The 21,935-nt window shown below is 34.5% G+C and overlaps 1 protein-coding gene and 1 long non-coding RNA gene across 2 annotated transcripts in view; one reads left to right on the top strand and one right to left on the bottom strand.

Annotated features, from left to right (window-relative positions):
* jph1a (junctophilin 1a) overlaps nt 1-21,935 on the top strand; it is an 87,839-nt gene that overhangs the window by 42,527 nt on the left and 23,377 nt on the right. The window contains exon 3 of the mRNA NM_001166256.1: nt 10,593-10,711. Within this exon, the coding sequence (NP_001159728.1) occupies nt 10,593-10,711 (119 nt within the window). The remainder of the gene's footprint in view (nt 1-10,592; nt 10,712-21,935) is intronic.
* LOC137489223 (uncharacterized) lies at nt 6,169-8,147 on the bottom strand. The gene is made up of 3 exons (XR_011008605.2): nt 8,057-8,147; nt 7,411-7,458; nt 6,169-6,556 (listed from the first exon to the last, which is right to left on the bottom strand). It is a non-coding gene; the product is annotated as an uncharacterized lncRNA (long non-coding RNA).

The raw sequence follows: 21,935 nt of genomic DNA, 5'->3' as shown, positions 1-21,935 counted from the left end.
GTCTATATAAGGTCCCAGGGATGATAGTGCATGCCAAAGCACAAAACAAGCATGAAGATAAGGGAATGTCTGTAAAGCTCCAAGACAGGATTGTCTCGAGGCACAAGGCTGGGAAAGGTTACAAAAAAATTTCTGCTGCTCTGAAAGTTCCAATGAGCACAGTGGCCTCTATCATCTATAAGTGGAAGATGTTAGAGAACCATGAGGACTCTTCCTAGAGCTGTCCGGCCATCTAAGCTGAGTGATGGGGGGAGAAGGGCCTTAGTCAGGGAGGTGATCAATAACACGATAGTCACTCTGTCTGAGCTGCAGCTTTCTTCTGTGGAGAGAGGAGAACAGTACAGAAGGACAACCATCTGTGCAGCAATCCACCAATCGACTGGTTTGATAGTGTGGCCAGACGGAAGGCACTCCCCACCTTTGCCAAAAGGCATCTGAAGGACTCTCAGACCATAAGGAACAGAATTTTCTGTTCTGATGAGACTAAAATGAATCGCTTTGAGTGAATGCCAGGCGTTACGTTTTTAGAAAACCAAGCACCGCTCATCACCAAGCTAATACCATCCCTACAGTGAAGCATGATGGTGGGAGCATCATGGTGCGGGGATGTTTGTCAGCAGCAGGAACTGGAAAACTAGTCAGGATAGAGGGGAAGATGAATGTAGCAATGTACAGGGACATCATGAATGAAAACCTGCTTTAGAGAGCTCTTGACCTCAAACTAGCGCGATGGTTCATCTTCCAGCAGGACAATGACTCAAAGCACACCACCAAAATATCAATGGAGTGGCTTCACAACAACTGAGTAAATGTCCTTGAGTGGCCCAGCCAGAGCCCAGACCTAAATCCTATTTAACATCTTTAGAGAGATCTGATGATGGCTGTACACTGTCGCTTCCCATCCAACCTAAGCTTGAGAGGTACTGCAAAGAGGAATGGGCAAAAAGTCCCAAAGACAGGTGTGCTAAGCTTGTGGCATCATTTTCAAGAAGACCTGAGGCTGTAATTGCTGCCAAAGGTGCAACAACAAAGTATTGAGCAAATGCGAATACTTGTGTACATGTGATTTGTCTGTTTATTTATTTTTAATAAATTTACAAGAGGGCTGCACGGTGGCGCAGTGGGTAGCATGTTCGCCTCACACTCACAGCAAGAAGATCGCTAGTTCGAGCCTTAGCTGGATCAGTTGGCATTTCCGTGTGGCGTTTGCATGTTCTCCACATGTTTGCATGGGGTTCCTCCGGGTTTCTGATTTCCCCCACAAGTCCAAAGACGTGCGGAACAGGTGAATTGGGTGAGCTAAACTGTCTATAGTGTATGTGTGTAAATGAGTGTGTATGGATGTTTCACCGTGATTGGTTGCAGCTGGAAGGGCATCCACTGTGTAAAACATATGCTGGATAAGTTGGCGGTTCATTCTGCTGTTACGATCCCAGATTAATAAAGGGACTAAGCCGACAAGAAAATGAATGAATAAATTTGCAACAATTTCTTTTTTCACATTGTCATTATGGGGTGCTGTGTGTATAATTTTGAGGATATAATTATTTTAATCCATTTTGGAATAAGGTTTTAACATAAAGGTACTTTCCAGATGCACTGTATTGCCACAATCATGAGTTTTGTCTTCATGTTTGATTCGTTTAAGCATTTTTCTTTTTTTTAAGCTACAATGATAGCTTGATGATATTATTGCTGTGATGCATATGTGGAGTTTATGCTCAAGTATGCCCACACACCCGCGTGTCAGATACTACAGGGCATTTGATTGGTCAGATAAGAAGCTAGGATAAGATAAGAAGCTAAAAGTTATCATCAAAAATCACATTCAAATTGACTGAAGTGAAAAACTGTGAGTTTTCATTTATATCTTTTAAAATACATTTACATACAGTATATTCATTTTTTCAACCAAAACAGAGAGACACAAAAGCTATGAAAAGTTACCTGTGTGGAGCACACTCAGTATTGCACAATGTTTTCAAGAAGTATGGGGTACATAAAATAATGTGTCTGCTACAGAGGAAAAGAGTGGGTCGCCTGTAGGTGGTTTGTCAAGTCCACTCACCTGTGTAATGCACATTAGGAGTAAATAAAAACTTATTCTGAAAATGTAGCCTTATATACATCACTTCATATACCTGTAAATTCAAATGATCATGTATATATTTAATAGGCACTGTATGAAATACTCCACTGTATGAAACTTTGCTCATTAAGGTTGATATATGTATGCTTGAATAAATAGGTATATGAAGTGAAATATTCCATTTGTGTCTCTTTTGTGAAATGTAAGTTGTCTGATCCATGTGTCTCTCTGTGTCTAAGACGATGTAGAATTTTGATTGGATCAAGAAGCTGTTTTGCAAGTTTTGGGCTCTTAACACCTTTGTCTTTCAGATAAACAAAAGACAGATGGTCACTGTCTCATTTGCCACTTTCCGATGAGCTTAAGAAAAGGGTCAGAGATTAGTGTAAACTCTGCAGCTTTTGTTTGTATTGGAAATTAATTTCCACAAGTTAATTTCCACAAGTTCCTGGCTTTACCACTGATCACTACACTGGAGATTGAGAATTTCATAATCAGAAGTACGTATGGCAGCATTTCGTCTTTTAAGCCAACGCTACAGGGTGGTATGACGTTGTTCCTTTTCTCGCTTACCAGCTGACCGCTTACCTCTATATGGACGGCTTTCCTGCTGGTACTAGTTTGTCCAGTTAGCTCAACATGATAGTCGAGCAAAAAACAGTTCCAGAAAGTGGGTAAGACAAAAACAGAAGCCAAAAAACAAGTAAATAACAGGGTGAGAATGTGGTAAAATCGGAAAACATGGTAAAAATCAGACGAGCGCTTTTTTTTTTCTGTATTACTTTTTAAAACTGTCGTTTGTGTTTAGGGAAGGGGGTAAACAGGTCATTTGGTGCTTATGAAAATAATATAGGTTAAGTTTAGGAAAGGAGATGGGTGGGTCAGTCAGTCAGTCGACAGCGGCCTCTGGTGTATTTATAAGAGGACACCAGGTGCAAAAGGCACTCGTTAGACAAATTTTAAATCTCAAAATACGTACACAGTGGCCTCTGGTGGATTCATAAAAACAAAAACTGCAAAAAAAATTGTACCTCCTGAGAGCACCTATGGTGCTTTCCACAAATGTATAGCGATACGTTTTTAGAATGAGCCTATGCTGGATAAAAAAGTGTCTAGTGCATACAGATAGGAGTGCGTCACTTACTGGTGGTTTTTAAAGCCCACTCACCTGCGTGAAGCACACTAATTTTAAAATTTGTGTCCATGTTTTAAGCAAACTGGATTATAGATTGTATTAAGACTAACATATTGATAAAACAATAATTTCAGGGGACAGATTTATTTCAGACTGACGCATCTTGACTCTTATTTGGAGGCAGTTGTAGCTGAGGCAGAGTCGGATTAATCCCCTGCGTTTCAGACTGTTTATTTTGTGCTTTTGATGCAGGGTTGCGTAATAGTGATAGTACTAGCTCTGAATCCCTGATGCTTAATACAGACGCTGCATAGACTCAATCTGGATGAAAACAGTGTGTGTCGCAGCACGCCGGGGGTTTTGAAGGGATTTGAGAAGCAGGTCAGCTCTTGATTCCTGTCCATAAGCTTGTGTTTCAGCATGATGTGGCCTTCATTAAAGCCGTCCTGCTGAGGCCAAACCTATCATGATCCTGACACACCAGAAATTTTGCTATGATTACTTCTAATGTGCTTGTTTACTTTGTGATCGTTTCATAATTATTTCTGCTGGAAATGTTTAGCTTTTTTTCCCCAATTGGCTTTTCCATTTGAAATTTGAAGAAAACATTGTTTTTCTTCTTCTGAAGTAACTAAGAAATGTGTTTTATACATTTTATATTTGAATAATTATTATTTTAGGAATAAATCGTTAAAAAATACAACATATACATAAACACTCATACGTATATTTACCAGTACTTAGCATTTAAATTATTAGTATTTGAGTCTCATTTATGAAAAAAAATAAATAAATAAACAAATAAATACTGACAGAAAAACACTTAAATAGACTATGTTGCTTGGTGTACAACTAGATAGCCTGCATGTTGTCTGCTGAGTAAGAGAGATGTTCCTTCGGTCTGTGGCCTCTGACTGGATTAAATTCTTTGTCCCCATCCATTTGCAAAAGCAGGATTTCAATTTGACAAAACCAAAGGCCTCAGCACACCCCATAGTACTATTTAGGCAGAGGAATCTGCAGCATCTACACACAAACCGAAACACAACCACAGGCAGGACACATCAGTACAAAAGACCAGCACTAACTGGTCCAAGCACTGAACAAAACACTTATCCTCTCACACTTTATACAGTATTTATATAGTTCATAGATTTGCTGCAAATCCATGTTTTAGAATTGAAAAAAACTTTAGTAGCACACTTTTTTATTTATTTGTTTGTTTGTTTGTGTGTTTTTTTATTTATTTATTTATTGACCTATGTTGTGCAGATACAACACCATATACAGTTCAGGCAGACTTATTAAACCCCCTGAATTATTAGACCCCCCTTCCCCCCAATCCCCTAGTTTCTATTTAATAGAAAGAAGATTTTTCCAATATTTTCTAAACATAATAGTTTTAATAGCTCATTTCTCATAACTGATTTATTTTATTTTTGCCATGATAACAGAAAATAATATTTGACTAGATATTTTTCAAGACACTTCTATACAGCTTAAAGTGACATTTAAAGGCTTAACTAAGTTAATTAGGTAAACTAGGCATGTTAGGGTAATTAGGCAAGTTGTTGTATAACAATGGTTTGTTCTGTAGACTATAGAAAAAAAATATATAGCTTAAAGGGGCTAATAATCTTGATTAAAGGGGCTAATAATCTTAAAATGATTTTTTTAAAAATTAAAACTGTTTTTATTCTAGTCGAAATAAAACAAATAAGACTCTCTCCAGAAGAAAAAATATTATTAGACATATTGTGAAAATGTTCTTGCTCAGTTGAACATTTTAAAAAATAAATAAAAATCAAATAGGGTTTAATCACTCTGATTTCAACTGTACATATAAAACATAAGCAAAAGTTCTGCTTTTTATCCCACTCCAATTCCATATATCTTCTACCCCTATCGTCATAAACATACGACAAAACTAAAAGGGTTATTCCTTTTCTGCTTCAAGATCAATAATATCAATAAAATCTAAAGATTTACATGTTTTTAAAAAGTTTTTAAAGACCCTCTTAATGAAAACATTTTAATGAAAAATTATTCTGTTCATTAAGGTGGCATTTATTAAATAAAAAAAAAGATTGGTCCACTGCTGTGGAACTGCTAGTAATGGCCTGCATTGCGTGTGAAATTTAGAGATCTTTTAACCTGTAATTTATGGTATGATCTAATATGAAGGTGGCGATGTATGTTTCCACTTAAGTAGAATAAGCCGCGATCCAATAATGTGGTGAAAGCAACAACTTGTGATGTTTGGTTAAATAATTAACACACTTTCAAAGAGGTGGTCAATCAGCAATTTTTGAAGAGATGCACTGAACCTGTAATCTTCATGCTTCGCTTAAAAAAATGCATTTTGTTGTATTTATATATGCTGATTCTGATTCATGCTGATTCATGAATGCTGGTTGCTGGCACCCAATGACTTTCATAGTAGGAAAAAAAACTACTATAGAGATCAATGAGTGCCAGCAACACTGTAAAAAATGTTACTTAGATCTAACTTATAAAAAGTGAGGCAAGTGGTTGCATCAGACGTTTTAGGTTGATTCAACTTCCAGCCTTTTTTAAGTATTTTAAACACTAAAAAATTGCTTAAAACAAATGCAATAAAATTAAGTTGAGCCAACTAATATTTCTAAAATTACTCAAATCAGATAAACTTACTTTTTTTGTTAAACTTAACTTACTTATACATTGCTATATGTTGACTGTACTTATTTTAATTAAGTATTATGAACTTAATGATCTAAATAAAATTAACCATGCATATGTCATTTAAAACAAATTTAATTGACTTCTGGCTGTAACCTCAGAAAATAAATCTTCGTTTCTATATTGTAAGCACAATATACACTAGTAAAAACAGATAAACAGACTTTCCTGTCAATAACAATTAAATAAGAATGGGAAGATGGATTAAAGACCATAACATGTATTCAATATCAATCGATGTTCCTTTTAATAGTGACTACAAAATAGGCCATTAATGTTGCTACACGTACACAATACATAAATAAAAACATTAATAATACCAGATCCTATTGAGAAATCATCCAAGGCAACTCAGTGAGGAGATTTGCATATTTTGATGAAGATTTAGGATGCATAATGTCCAGTCCCACAAAGAGTCTCTAATATATCTCAAATGTATACAGTTTTGATGGATACTTGAAGTCGAGGACATCGGTAAGTCCAAACAGGAGCCATCATGCATATGACAGGTTTGGCAAACCTCTGACAGTCCTATGATAATCCAAACTGTGTTGGGCTGATGGCAAATTTTTCCCGTGGGCAGCCGCATGCACCTCTGATTCCTCACAACTCTATTGGTAGAGACAAAAAGAAACAGGAGTTCAGGTGGTTGATACCAAACAACATTAAATAGCTAAATACTAAATAGAAAATAACTACAAGTGAAGTTACAAAAGTCCAGTGAGAATGATGCATGGATGAAACACCTTAGTTTATCAGTTAAAAAATTACCTTAGTTAAAATTACCTAACTTCTATTTAAAAAATAAAAAAAGGTTATAGAGGTTGTGTAATTACATTATTCCAGGTGTTTTTAGTTATCAAATTTTAAAGAAAACTGTGATTTTACTCAGTGTAACAGTGCATGTCATTGTGGTTTCCTGTCAATCAAAGAATTATTAAAATTTAGGTATTACATTTTTTGTTTATTTTGACAACTTATAAAGCATAAGAATGTGTATGTAATTTAGATATTAAAACTGTTTGAAAATGGCTTTATGAAAATTATAGAATACAAATTCTATAATTTAATTGTCATCTTCATTTTGCACCAAACTTTGCACATCATAATACAAATTTTATTAAATAAATAAATAAATACATTGCCATTTTACACATTACATTAAGGTTTACATTAAATTTTTGCTAAAGCTACATTTAATTGACTTTTTCTTCAAATGTAATGTCACTGGCAAATGACAGTTCAGTGATTCAGTGTTATCAGTTAGCTTTATTGAAAGACTGACAGATAATAAGAAACTGCATTAGAATATTTTTATACTGTTTTTACTGTTGCACACATAAAAAAATCTTCAGATATCAAATGTAAGTTAATTCTATGGAGCCCACTATTGTTTGCAATTTTACCAATGTTTTACTTACCTGCAAATAATTATAGCTGTAATTGTATCTAATGTTTTTCTTACCTGGATGTGAAGTTTGAAGATCCACAGGTAACAAAATCACTTTGGTATCTAAAGACCAAAAACATGCATTTTAGAATGAGGTGCATACAATTTAAATGGTTCTGTAAACATCAGTAGTAAATGAAATTTAAGTTAAAATAAATTGTAAATCTGTAATTTATTCACTATGCAGCATTAAAAAACTTATGGACTAAATCTCTAAAACACAAACTTTAAGTTATACTTTCTCTTACGTTAAACACAAACTACTTAACTGTTTCATACGTTTCTGCATTTAATATCCATCCTTAATGTGCTGCTATAACTTCGGTGAGCTAACTTTAGCTAAGTTAGCGCTAACAAACTGAACCCCCACACCCCGACCGCCCACCAGTGACCTTCTTAATCGGTTCTGCAACGTTAGTTATACCTACTAAGTGTTTTAAAACTACTTTCACTATTTTTTCTCAATAATATCACTTTTAATCGTTAGCATAAACTAGCGTTGGTCAGCGTTAGCCAACTTAGCTTTCCACGTGAGAGCAGTCTAACTGTTAACATACCTGAGGCTACAGTACAATTTACAAAGCTAAAACCTCACCTGCCTAGCGAAGACAGCAGTTTTGCATGACTTTACAATTATCATTCGGCTAAATTTGCAACTTACCGTGTTAATCAGATCCGCTGCTGGGAGCAGTTAATGTCGACAATTGCAGAAGCTGCGTCTGCCTGCTAAATCCCGGTGTTACGGTTTAACTGGTGACCGTGTTAACTGGTGTCCCTTTCCAGATGTAAGCTATTCACGTTTGCAGATTGGCAGATTCGTCACTTTTTCACAGCAACAAAACATGTCCATACCAAATAAAGATTCTTATTACTCGGTGTCAGTGTCATTGTGTGCATTATTGATTTTAATAGCTGTGTAGCAGAACAGTATATAACCAAAGTAAATAAAAAAAATAATTAGAATTTACATGTCTTTAACAGGATTCGAACCCGTGTAGTGAAAAGGTTTAGCACACGTATCAATCAACTTATCTAACTGAGCTACTCAGAACTTCAAACGAAGCGGTCTGTTTTAATATATTTGTCAATTAAAACATGCCTTGCTGTGGTTGTGGACCCGTGTTAACATGTTTCCATCGATGTTAACATGTTTACATGCTGTTTAGTTACATGTACTCGCGTTAACGTGTTTCTACAAACTCTCCCGCTGATAGAATAGCTCTATGTGACTAAACGATGCTTCATCAGTTGCTCAAACCATGTTTTTTCTTAGTTCTAGACTCATGTCTACCTGTGCCTTTGGAGTCGTGTTAACTCGTGACCCATGCTCATACATGTAACGTAAATAAAGATTTTATCCAAAAAATGAATACAATGACGATATTATTATGCAACATATTATGTCTAATATATGTAATATATATTTCATATATAATATTATGCAACAGAATATTAGAATATTATGCAATCAGAATATAATAGTCCCATTGACTCGTGTTAGTCTGTGTCTACAAAGCTACACGAGCTGATATTTTCTCAGAATAGCTCTAAATGACTACGTTGTTCGGCTAAATAAGCATACGTTATAAATCGCAGTCCCCCCATTTTATTTTAAAGAGAATTTAAAAAAATCAGGCTACATAAACAAAACTCCTATGTGGATTCGAACCTACTAATAAAAGAGACTCAAGACAGGAACATACGTTCTAACTAATTGAGCTATCAAGCGTACATAGCAGTTTTTAGTCATTTTATCGTATCTAGCCAAATCATGTTCATAAGTACCTTGATACAGATGTGACCAAGATCATACATTGAAATGTTGCGATTTTCAATTAACATTCTGTTGCATAATATTATATATGAAATATATATTACATATATTAGACATAATATGTTGCATAATAATATCGTCATTGTATTCATTTTTTGGATAAAATCTTTATTTACGTTACATGTATGAGCATGGGTCACGAGTTAACACGACTCCAAAGGCACAGGTAGACATGAGTCTAGAACTAAGAAAAAACATGGTTTGAGCAACTGATGAAGCATCGTTTAGTCACATAGAGCTATTCTATCAGCGGGAAAGTTTGTAGAAACACGTTAACGCGAGTACATGTAACTAAACAGCATGTAAACATGTTAACATCGATGGAAACATGTTAACACGGGTCCACAACCACAGCACGGCATGTTTTAATTGACAAATATATTAAAACAGACCGCTTCGTTTGAAGTTCTGAGTAGCTCAGTTAGATAAGTTGATTGATACGTGTGCTAAACCTTTTCACTACACGGGTTCGAATCCTGTTAAAGACATGTAAATTCTAGTTATTTTTTTTATTTACTTTGGTTATATACTGTTCTGCTACACAGCTATTAAAATCAATAATGCACACAATGACACTGACACCGAGTAATAAGAATCTTTATTTGGTATGGACATGTTTTGTTGCTGTGAAAAAGTGACGAATCTGCCAATCTGCAAACGTGAATAGCTTACATCTGGAAAGGGACACCAGTTAACACGGTCACCAGTTAAACCGTAACACCTGTTAATGAAAAAGGAGTCACGCCAAACTATTAAAATCACGTTTTATGAACACCTGCCCACATCGACAGCTGCTCTAATAAATTGTCTGTGTCAACTCACTTTTATAACATTTATTCTACACAATAACCACGTAAAAAAATCTACTCAAATAAATTGCATTAGTTTTATTCAAAATATACAGTTATATAAAAACTGATATATTTTAAGTAAAGAGGAAGCAAATTTTATTTTTTTGGTATAAAACAAATAAAATTAACTAGATTGCAATTATTTAAAGTAGATAGAACCAACTTTGTGAGTGTAGCACTTTTTACAGTGAACCAGCATTCTTCAAAATATCTTATTTTATGTTCAACAGAAACTCAAATTGATTTTGAACAAGTGAAGAGTAAGTAAACGATGACAGAATTTTCATTTTTGAGTGAACTATCTCTTAAAAATCTGAATTCTTTGCACTGAAATGAACTTGCAGCATTGAATACTGTGACTTTGCAGATATTTTTGATGCTCAAAAAGCCGCGTTACACAAGTTTTAAAATCTAAATCATAATCAAGGAACCCCTTAAAGCACCTTTCTGTCTATAAAATTTGAATACTGTAAAACTTCCATTAACGCTCTCTACTGTGTGTTTGTGTGCAGGACGTCCCACGCACGGACTAAGAGTGAAGCAGCAGACCAGGCCGCTCTCGCAGCATGTCAGGAGTCAGATTTAGCCCGAGCTGTGGCTTGTGAATTATCTCCAAGCTTCCATCAACCAGGTAAAGTTTCACACAAGAAGAGCTTGTCTTTCCCACACACACCCTGAAAATAACACTCAAAAACCCGTGATGAAAGCCTTACACTCCTCACACCTAAAGCTAACTTTCTGCTGAGTCTGAAACTGGAGTACAAACAGACATGAATGTTATTCCATAGCTACTCGAAAAAAAAATTTTTTACCCTCTTTGACTGCGATTACTCATTAGACTATATATATATATGTATATATATATATATATATATATATATATATATATATATATATATATATATATATATATATATATTGTTTTAGTTACTTTATTTGGTTGTGTGTTTTTGTGGTTTTTATAATATTTTTAATATATTTGTTTATTTTTTCATTTTAGTTTTAGGCTATGTTAACACAAAGCCATAGCCTTTCCCATCATCATAATTTTTTTTGAGCAAGAAAAAATGACGGGGACGAATACTTTGACAGCTTGCGACATCATCTGCCACTTTCACTGAGTATATTTACTTTAATATGACTAAGATAATACTCTTATTAAGGGTCTGCCATATAAACAGTGGTTTTTGATTACCTTAAAAGACAACCTGCCACGAAATGCAGAGGTTTTTCTTTCTGTTCGCCATGCCGTATCAAATTCCATTAAAACAAAAGTCAAAAGATTAAAAATGAAACATACGAAATTAGATGAACCTCTGGAGAAAACGCTGGAGAGCCTGGTAATGTGATATTAATTGTTTTATACTGAAACTATTTCTAAAAGTGCTTCCTTGGTCTTATCCATATTGCTTTGCACATTAAACACATGTCGGCCACAACAGGAAATAAAACTGCAACTGCGTTAACTGCATGCATTTTTTTTTACGCATTTAATATTTCAAATTAGTTGTTTAATTTTGACAGCACTAATATACAGTTGAAGTCAGAATTATTAGCCCCCTTTTGATTTTTATTTTCTTTTTTAAATATTTTCCAAATAATTTTTAACCGAGCAATGAAATTTTCACAGTATGTCTGATAATATTTTTTTCTTCTGGAGGAAGTCTTATTTCTTATTTATATATTTTGGCTAGAATAAAAGCAGTTATTAATTTAAAAAAAAAACTATTTTGGGACAAAATTATTAGCCCCTTTAGCTAATTTTTTTTTCAATAGTCTACAGAACAAACCAACATTATACAATGACTTGCCTAATTACCCTAACCTGTCTAGTTAACCTTATTAACCTAGTTAAGCCTTTAAATGTCACGTTAAGCTGTATAGAAGTGTCTTGAAAAATATCTAGTAAAAAATTATTTACTGTAATCATGCTAAAGATAAAATAAATCAGTTGTTAGAAATAAGTATAATAATAAATATATATATATTTGATAATGTAGTTTGACAAATAGGTGGTTCATTCCGCTGTGGTGACCCCTGATTAATAAAGGGACTAAGCCGAAAAGAAAACGAATGAATGAGTTTGATAATCATTGCAGCTGTTAGCTGTTCGACAACATAATGTACTTTTGAGACTTTTTAAGGCGAGTTTGTTGTTTAGATTGCCACTATGCAGATTATTTATAAGAATAGTGCCTTCCATAAATATTTATAAATTTGGAGATACAGTACCATCCACAAGATGGCGACAGAGACTCTTTGTGTATGCCTGAGTTACTGTTTCGTTGGCCGTTTGTTTGTTTTTAATGAATCTACTGTTTTCGTTCCTGCAGACAAGTTCAGTGAACAGAGAGAAAGAAGAAATGCCCGCATGTGTTAAGCAATTTTCCTTATCACAGACACAACAGTAATTTGGTAGTGTTTGCATTGCTTCGGCTTTTTGGGGGTTAATTATTGTGATATCTCAATTGCAACAAAGAAATGCTTTGAGATATCTCTGTAGACTAATGGCATTTCATGCCATTTAGCATTATAATCTTAAAATGTGAGCAAAAATACTAGTTTTGTCATCACTTTAGACATTACGCAAGAGAATTATTCGAACACTAGCTCTGAAAGGGCGTTGCTGATTTAGTAACAGTTCCTGCTGTTCTGGTCAGTTGCACATGTAAATGAATTGCAGAAGAAAGTAATTCATCACACAAAAGGGTTTTTAGACTCTCCGTGTTTGATTTTCTTTTTTATACACATGATTATGCTGACAAACTGTTGTATAAACACAATATCATACTCGTAGCAATGCAATATGGATGTATATCATCACTGGTGGGACACTAAGGCACTCGGCCTGTGGCCTCGTGTCAATGCACACCTCCCACCAGTGCTAATAAACAGCCATATTGCTATGCCACTCGTGTCATATTGCTCATGTCATATTGCTTATATATATATATATATATATATATATATATATATATATATATATATATATATATATATATATATATATATATATATATATATATATAATTTCACGTTTATGAGGAAAAAGTTTTGTTATGGATGTGATCTCTTCATTATGATATATATAAAATCACAGATATATATAACTTATTTTATATATATATATTTTTTTTTTTTAATTAAGATTTTAAATCTAGAATTGCCATTCAGATACTATATTATTTCAGAAATTTTTTTTATTCTGTAGGACAAGAGATGTACACTGAATAATAAAATGCCTAGAATATTTACCTTTTTTTTCAAATGAGCACTTTATATTGCCTCTTTAAATATATATTACACACTGCTCTAAAGAAATCAAATGTATTACTCAACAACACAGAGCACTACCATTCAACGGCTCCTCAGTAATTGTTCTAGTTCCCTGTGGAAATATTTCCGCCAGCAGCCAAAGAATGTTGTCCACATCAAGCAGAGAATGTTCTCTGGATCAGGAATGTCAGGCTGGTTGAGTGTGCTGTGCGTGTGGCGAATTGCTATCAGTAAACGGATTCAGATAAAAAGTGGCCATAGCGAGTTACAGCTCTATTGTGCCGCTCACCTCTCATGGAAAAGGTCCCAGAAACACTTCTCAGTTTTCAGGAGTGAAGCCCACACACAGAGGTCAAGGGAGAAAGGTCAGACTCACTCTGGCTATGGTACATAATCTTCTGCAGGTCTATAACTAGAACTTACCTTCCAGAACAGGATGGGATGTGTGACTGTAAACATGAATTATGTCTTACGGCTACCTGTAAAGTGTGAGCGCCTCGTGAGAGATTAGATCTTAATTAAATTGAGCCTTTTCCAGAGATCTGCTGTTTTTACTTTTGTGGTGGCCTGATTTTCCCTTTTTAGTCTTTAAATGTGCCATTGAATGTAAATATGGATATATCTATATAGCCATAGCTGAATAATAAGAGTTCCCTACATGAAAAGACATACTGTGAGTATCATGAATATGCACACCCCCTGAAGCGTTTGATTTGCCACAACATTTTGTACTGAGACTACAACAATGACATTTTTTTTATGAAATGACAAGTTTACCTAAGCTTGTATTTTACTTAATATGTATGTGTGACTTTTATTTTGAAGTTTTAAGAAGCAGCAGCCATGCCTAACCATGGATGCAAAACACAAAATATGGAATAAACGTCTTATACATTAATTCAGTCCAAACCTGAAGTGGCACAAGGCCTGTTTAACATATTTTTTTGTAGTTTAACATGTATATTGTGACATTTGTCATGTATGTTTGTGATGAGGCAGCAGATTCTTCACATTTTTACGTTTGTAATGAGGCAACACAAACATGTTAACTTGTGAATATATTTGTTTAATGCACAGTTATGCGTTGTCATATTACTCAGCACTTACCGTGAGTCGTCTGATATAAAATGACGGCAGTACACTTTATGAAAATCCTCTGTTTATGTGAATGTTGATATTAACTCTTGATTATATTTTAAATACGTTAATATGACAACATATGAATCTAAATACATCTATATGTTGGCCCCTTGTGTCAGGTTAATTGTAATTTACCCTATATTTCATCCTTAACACAACTCAGGAGCAAACGAGGTTACTCTATTGACATAAAAACAATCCTTTTTACAACAGAATATACTAATTTAGTTGAAAAGATTGTCATTTAACAAGGAATCGTCTAAATTTGATAACTGAAGTATGGTTATTTTGTATGCGTGTATTTCAGAGCTTATTAATATTCGTGATCAGGAGTGTTGCTAGACTTGAAGCTCTATATATCCTTTCCCCCCTTACATTCTTACTCTTATATAAATAACTTTACTCAGTAGTATAAACAAATACAATTTTTATTATTAGAAACTTATTATTTTAAGACATTTTAAAATGATGGTGAAATGTAATAGAATATCAAGGAATTCAAGGAGACAAATCTAATAACTAGTGCATCTATAATCGGTGCATCACAAAAAGCATAAAAAAAAACAAATCTACTGTATGCTTTTCTGTAATCATGTGGAAAAATGTGTTTAGATTTTGCTCCGCTAAAAACATAGGATGAGAATCTTGTTGTATATTACTGACCCTTAATATTCATGTTTCCTCTCCCCATTTCTGTTTGCTTCTAGTAGCAGGTAGAGATTTACAATGTCTGCACCAAAAAAACATAATAATGTTCTGTTGTCAGTAAGTTATAGGATGATTCTAAGGCTCCCCACTCCTAACCTTTGCGGTCCAACCCACACTTATAATCCCTCAACAACTATAACTAACCATTCCGAAATTACAGATTCAGATTATCCAATCCATTGTTTATGAAAACTCTGTTTTTTACAGAGTTATAAGCTACATTCAGCAATTAAAGCAATGCTGGGTTGTGTAAAATGTGCTATATAAATAAACTAATAAATAACTAACTAACAAAATAGAGTAAATAATACAAATTGTAGTACATTAATGGTCTTCAGTGAGCTAACACTACTACACCGAACAAGATATGAGTCAAGTTAAATAGACATACCCATATGATTGAGGCACTTCTGATTAGATTAATCCCTGAGAGAATATAATTTGTTAATGAGTCTATAATAAGTGTCACCAGATTTAATGACTAACACACTTGAGGTCCAACTGCCATGTGTTTATTTAATATGATAGGTTTTTAGTATATAACCTGCGCACTAAAACTAGAAAGACATTCACATTTCAAAGTGCAAGTGTTATTGTTTATGTAGGTGAGTTTATTATGTGTTGATAAGAAATGCCTGGTTCATGCCTGTATTCATTGTCATCTGCTTGTGATTAAATGGATGAAAATGCACCTGACTTAGATTATTCACCCAGAACTAAAAAGACAAACACTTACTTAAGCATATAGACCATGCTATATGTTGATGATTTTTTTTCTTCAGTAGAACATTAAAGAAGATTTTTAGCTTAAGCTGTGGTTCTTGGTGATTTATAAAATGCAAATAACAGCACTTTGTATATTGACTAAATTAATATGCATGGCTTATGATGGGTGGATGGCCAGTAACTTTAAAAAAGTTGTAACTTACTTGGCTGGTGAGTAGGCTTATTTAGACCTTAGCCAGCTACCATATGACAACATTAAATGTATCAGAAAGCTCTTGCTCCAGATAAGGCTGTGGATTACCGGTAATACTGTTAAAAAACATAATAAAAAGGCTAATTGTTTTGAATTTTTTATTTTATTATTATTATTATTATTTTTGCCTAATATTTTTTTCTATTATTATTTTATTTATCTTTTTATGAATTACCAAGGACCACAGTTTCAGCTTTTAAAAACCTTCTTTAAAGGAACAAATAGGCTCATTTTATAACCCTCCTAGAGGTAAGCAGTTAAATTGAAAAAAAAAAATCCATTCAAATGATCCCTGAGTCTGGCAGAAGTATATTTATCTTAACATAGATCACTGAATCAGAGAAGACTGTTAGCATCTCACTAATGCATTTTCAAAAAAGTTTCTAAAGATTTTCCTATTTAAAGCTTCCTGTTTAAGGCTCCATGTAATATATTTGCACTGCCACAGCTATGATATGGCAGCAATTTTTTATGCCAGAGTTAAAGTATAGTTCCTAAACATATTGGCTTAGAAAATAGAAGCTTTCAATTTTCAGTCTTTCTTAGTACTCTTCTACGGAAGTGAGATGCTAATGGTCTAATCCAATTCCATGGTTATTCTAAGCTGGGATAAAAGTGCACCGACCAAGCTTACTGAAGAGATCAAAAAAATAGCTTGGGTGATAAAATTGGTATTAATATTTATTGACTGAACAGTATTATCAATAACAGTAAAAAAAAGTTCGGTATGAAGTGCTTGGGTTTTATTAAAATGTGGCTGCTGAGTGTGCACATTGGAAGTAATGCCAATAAGCTTAGGGTGTAAATTTGTCATTTGCAATGGAGGCACATGACTTGCACGTCGCGCATATAATGTGCAAGCACGTGACGTGTATTTTCCAGGTACACCTAGTTAAAAAAACATCTGAGCTTTTTCGAATGCCAGATGCGCACACCGATTCATGTGTGTAGAAATAACTATCTGCTTTACAGTTTGTGGAATATACACATTTCAATAACGGCAGACTAATCATCTCAGACAAACACAGCACATCCAAACACTGCAGTGCTGCACCAATAATTTGTTCTTTTGTCATCCTCTGAGAAAACAACTGATGGTCGCCTAGTAACAAGAGATGCCATAGAAAATGGTGAAGGATATATATATATATATATATATATATATATATAGAGAGAGAGAGAGTGCTTTTAGCATAAATGAGTAGCCCACAATATCTCAATGAATGGTGAGTATTAATTTGTATTATGTTATTGCGTAAACTATTAAATTAAAGTACCTTAAAGTAATTTCACAAAACAAGAAACAAGTATGGGTATTTACACATTAAGTCTGTAAAAAAAACTATAAAAACTGCTGATGGTTACCAGTCTTGTGATAGAAACTATTGTATTGTCGTCTTTCAGGTTGTATTTCACTTTAATGCAGTTTTTAAATAAATAAATAAAAAACAAAGCAGCTGCTTGTCATCGCGGCAGCAATAAGATTCAATGGACAGCCGATCACTTACACTCCAAAATGACAGAATTGCAGGGCTGTTGCTGGACACTGATTTGCAGTGGAATGTTCTAGTGTTGCCTCTTGGCGATTCTAAGCTCTTCAGAAACACACATGCGAAAATGAGTGTCATATAGCAGCAGCGAGGAGATTGTAAATAAAAAAAAGGATATACGGGTGTCTCCAGAGTAGCTTTTTGGTTTCTTTTCTTGTGCATCCCAGCCACTAGCTCCTTATCTGAAAGAGTTTTTAGCATAAGGGTAATATAGTCATTCAACCACAATTTGTAATGTTGCAATATGTATTTGAATAATGATAGTTGGTCCATTTACTTGAAAGCTCAGATTTGATGATCATAATTTGTTTTTGATGTTTACTGTATCCTTAATATTGACACCTTACAGATGTTGACCTACCTTTACAACTGTAAACTTTTTGTAACATTTTATTCATCAAGTTTAAGAGTCTCTTTAGCACTCATGTCTCTTTTATTACGAATAGATCAGATATTTTGTTTAAATATTTTACGTTTTGAATATTAAAATGATTTGCCTTAGTAATGTTGGCTAAATAACAAAACATCCTAATATTCCTAAATGTTTTGTTAAAAATTATTCAATAATTATCTATGAAACATGATAGCATAATGATTCATGATATTATAATGTCTAGACCTATGTTTAACTATAGGGGGAGGCATAAAATGAACAATATTAAAATATTTTAAATAAGTGGAGTATTCCTTTAATGTTCTACTGAAGAAGAATAAAATCACCTCCATCCCTTATGGACAGAGGCGGAGGAAATTATTAGCTGTATTTAACATTTTTTGTGTTTTTCAAAAAACCTGCCATTAATTTAGTCAGCAACTGGCCTTTAGTGTTAAATTATTAACAATTTTGTTTATATACTGCATATTATATCTATTTTTTTCATTTGTTGTTGTTTTCATAGGAGAAACAAGCAGACTTTGTGTCATTTAAAGTGTCATGTGAAAACAAAGTGGCTTTCTGCTATGATCTGTCCTGATCCACCTGATCCCAAGCATTGACTGGTTCTCCTGCTCGCTCTCAAACATCACGCTCAGCAGAGTAAACACCAGTGCCCGTAATTGACATTTCTGGCTTATGGCAGATTAGTGCAGAGGTTAAGTATGCCTTTGTAACACAAGAGTAAAAACGTTTCAGTGTCGCCCATGCTTGTCTTCAGGCCTCATCTGAAATGGTCCACTCCACCAGCTTTATAGAGTGAATTGCGCTATATTTGGAGTGAGTGTGTCCTTTACGCAGGGATGGTTGGAATGGCAGGATGGACGGGGAGCAGCTGTCCATTCCTTCAGTGGGACGTGTGAACTCTGACTGCACCTCCTCTTCTCTAAATCTTCTATGTTCTGCTCCTCAACAGTGCAAGGTGCACAGAGGACAGGTGTTTCCCTGACCTGTGACCCACAATACTCGCTCTTTCTCTATTTATTACACTTCAGCCTTCAGGAATGGGACGATCACATAAACATTATTCATTTAAAAATACAGGCATTTATTTATCGTGCAGTTGAGGCTGTCTGTCATGTAAGATAAGTATATGCTCACAGTAGTGGGGTGAATTGAAATATTAATGCAACAGATGATAATATATTTGATTCGTTTTTATTTTATAATAATGCCAAAGACATTTTTTAAGTTAAGAAAGAGAAGCGCTCATACACACTCACATTCTCTCACACACACTCATATACTACAGCCAATTTTTGTTCATTCAATTCACCTATAGCGTATGTCTTTGGACTGTGAGGTAAACCGGAGCACCCTGAGGAAATCCATGCGAACACAGGGAGAACATGGAAACTCAGTAAACACAGAAATTCCAACTGACCCAGCCAGGACTCAAACCAGTGACCTTCATGTTTTGAGGTGAAAGTCAACATGTAGCCGTTTGTTCAATAGTAATACTCACAATTGTGACTTTCTCATAAACAAACAAGCCATTTACACACACACTCACACTCAATTCATGTAACCACTTCAACCACTGTTATGAGCAATAGTGATATTTGTGCATTGCAAATGATTTACTTGTGAATGCAGTAGTCTAATAGAAAAACCGCAGAGCCCAAAGTTGCATCATGTGTGCTGTTCATTCTGAATCATTGACTAAAGCATTGAAAGAAGAGTGTTAAATAAAAATAATAGCAAATTAATGAGAGAATTCATTCATTCTGTAATTAAGGTAGAAGATCAGCAATGTGTCACACAGTGTTATAAAATAGGGTTATTTTTGAATTAGGACATAAAAATGGTCTTTCTAAACAAGACCAACTTAATTTAAGTCAAAATTAACTTAAATGCTCATCTAAAATAGTCTCAAATGCTTTAAAATGGCAACAAAACTGAAACATGCAGAAGAATACAAGCAAGTGTCCAATGGGTCATGCCCGAAAGAACAAGATCTCAGATACAAACGGCCAAAATGAGTTTCCTTCATAGAGTGGCAGGGCGCACCCTTATGGACAAGTTGAGGAGCTCTGTCACCTGAGAGGAGCTCGTAGTAGAGCCGCTGCTCCTCCACATCGAGAGAAGTCAGCTAAGGTGGCTCAGGCATCTGTTTCGGATGCCTCCTGGACGTCTACTTAGGTAGGTGTTTCAGGCATGTCCCATCGCGAGGAGGCCTAGGGGAAGACCCAGGACACGCTGGAGGGACTATGTCTCTCGGCTGGCTTGGGAATGCCTTGGGATTCCCCTGAAGGAGCTGGAGGAAGTGTCTGAGGAGAGGGAAGTCTGAAGTTCTCTCCTAAGCCTGCTGCCTCCACGACCTGGCCTCAGAAAAGCAGTGATGGCAAGAAATTATTCTTTTACATATTAGAACTATCAGAACATCAAAATGTTTCTGTTTTATGTTGTTTATGATTGTTTAAATAGGCCAAAATAAGAAATGCTAAATAGCTTTTACAGACTTCCCAAAGTTTTTACTCATAAAGGGGAGAAAGTTAAAGAAACTGGCTGAAAAACAGAAAAAAAGGCTGCATGGAGTAAAAAAAATTTCAATACATTCATGTGTACAAGCTTTTTTTGAACGTAATAATTCATTTGACAGCACTAATAAAGATTATATAGAGGCCTAGCTATGTCTTTACTGGTGTTTTACGTTGAGTAGTGAAGTTTGCCCTGCGCGCTCTCGGTTTTAATAGCTTTTTTGGGTGCGTTAATCTTATCAATAATGTTATTCAAATGGTCATGAATTGCATTCATTAAAAAAAAAAAAACATCTGTAATGTGAACATCAACATGCGCGGCAACGGTGAATGTTTGTTGATGGAAAGTTCATTAAGTTTATTCCCCCTTACAAAAATAGATAAATAATTTAATAACTATGCATCCATGTTTTTGTATGCTTTCACCTGTTATTTTGTGATGTCTGGAAGATATGGGACAAACTAACATTATAGTAATTTATCATAAATATCTTTTTGAACCACATAGTAAAGTGTATAATGTGTACATCTCTTTGTTAATGAATGCTACAGAATACTGTATATCAGTAAACTGATAAACTGTAATAAGTAACGTTAGTGTAAACTGGCATATTGATTGTGTATAACTAAAGCGATAAAAAATTAAGCCTTTTAAATAATTTGTTTATTACTACGGTTGTGTTGTACCACAGCAATAATATAATTACTATGAGAGTTTCATTCAAGTAATTATCTATAGTATGCTACCAAACACTATAGTATTTGCTATAGTATTTGTCATGTAGTGTAATAGCTTTTACACTATCTACCACCTCGATGACAGACATATAAACTTTGGTTTAGTTGAGAACTCGGCCCTCTTCATGATATAAAGATCATGCCCAACATATGTGCGTATTTTTTATTTATATCTCCTTTAAAATATGGTATAAATCACAAAAAAATACGGACTTTCCTCTATGTCTCCCATTCAGATTTTTACTTCCTGTCCTCCATCTGAATTTCTTATGTCACCAGAACCAACAACCTATACCTGAATACTGTTAGACCCCTTGGAAAACAGCAAAATGCTCTTTATTTAATTTGTATCTTTTTTATTGTATTTATCTATGCTTATAGATTGTTTATTATAAGCAGTCCCTTAATCATGCCAATCAATCTAAAATTATAAATCATTCCCAAATAGCTATTTATCTCATCTGGTGAAATTGTAGTAATATTGCAATATATATTGCGGGGAAAAAAATCACTGTTGGATTTTTCCAATAATGTGCAGCCCTTTGCAGCCT

The sequence above is a fragment of the Danio rerio genome, chromosome 24 (genome assembly GCF_049306965.1).
Source record: "Danio rerio strain Tuebingen ecotype United States chromosome 24, GRCz12tu, whole genome shotgun sequence".
Lineage (NCBI taxonomy): Eukaryota > Metazoa > Chordata > Actinopteri > Cypriniformes > Danionidae > Danio > Danio rerio.
The sequence above is the reverse complement of the archived record's forward strand: the minus strand, read 5'-3'. Positions and strand labels throughout refer to the sequence as shown.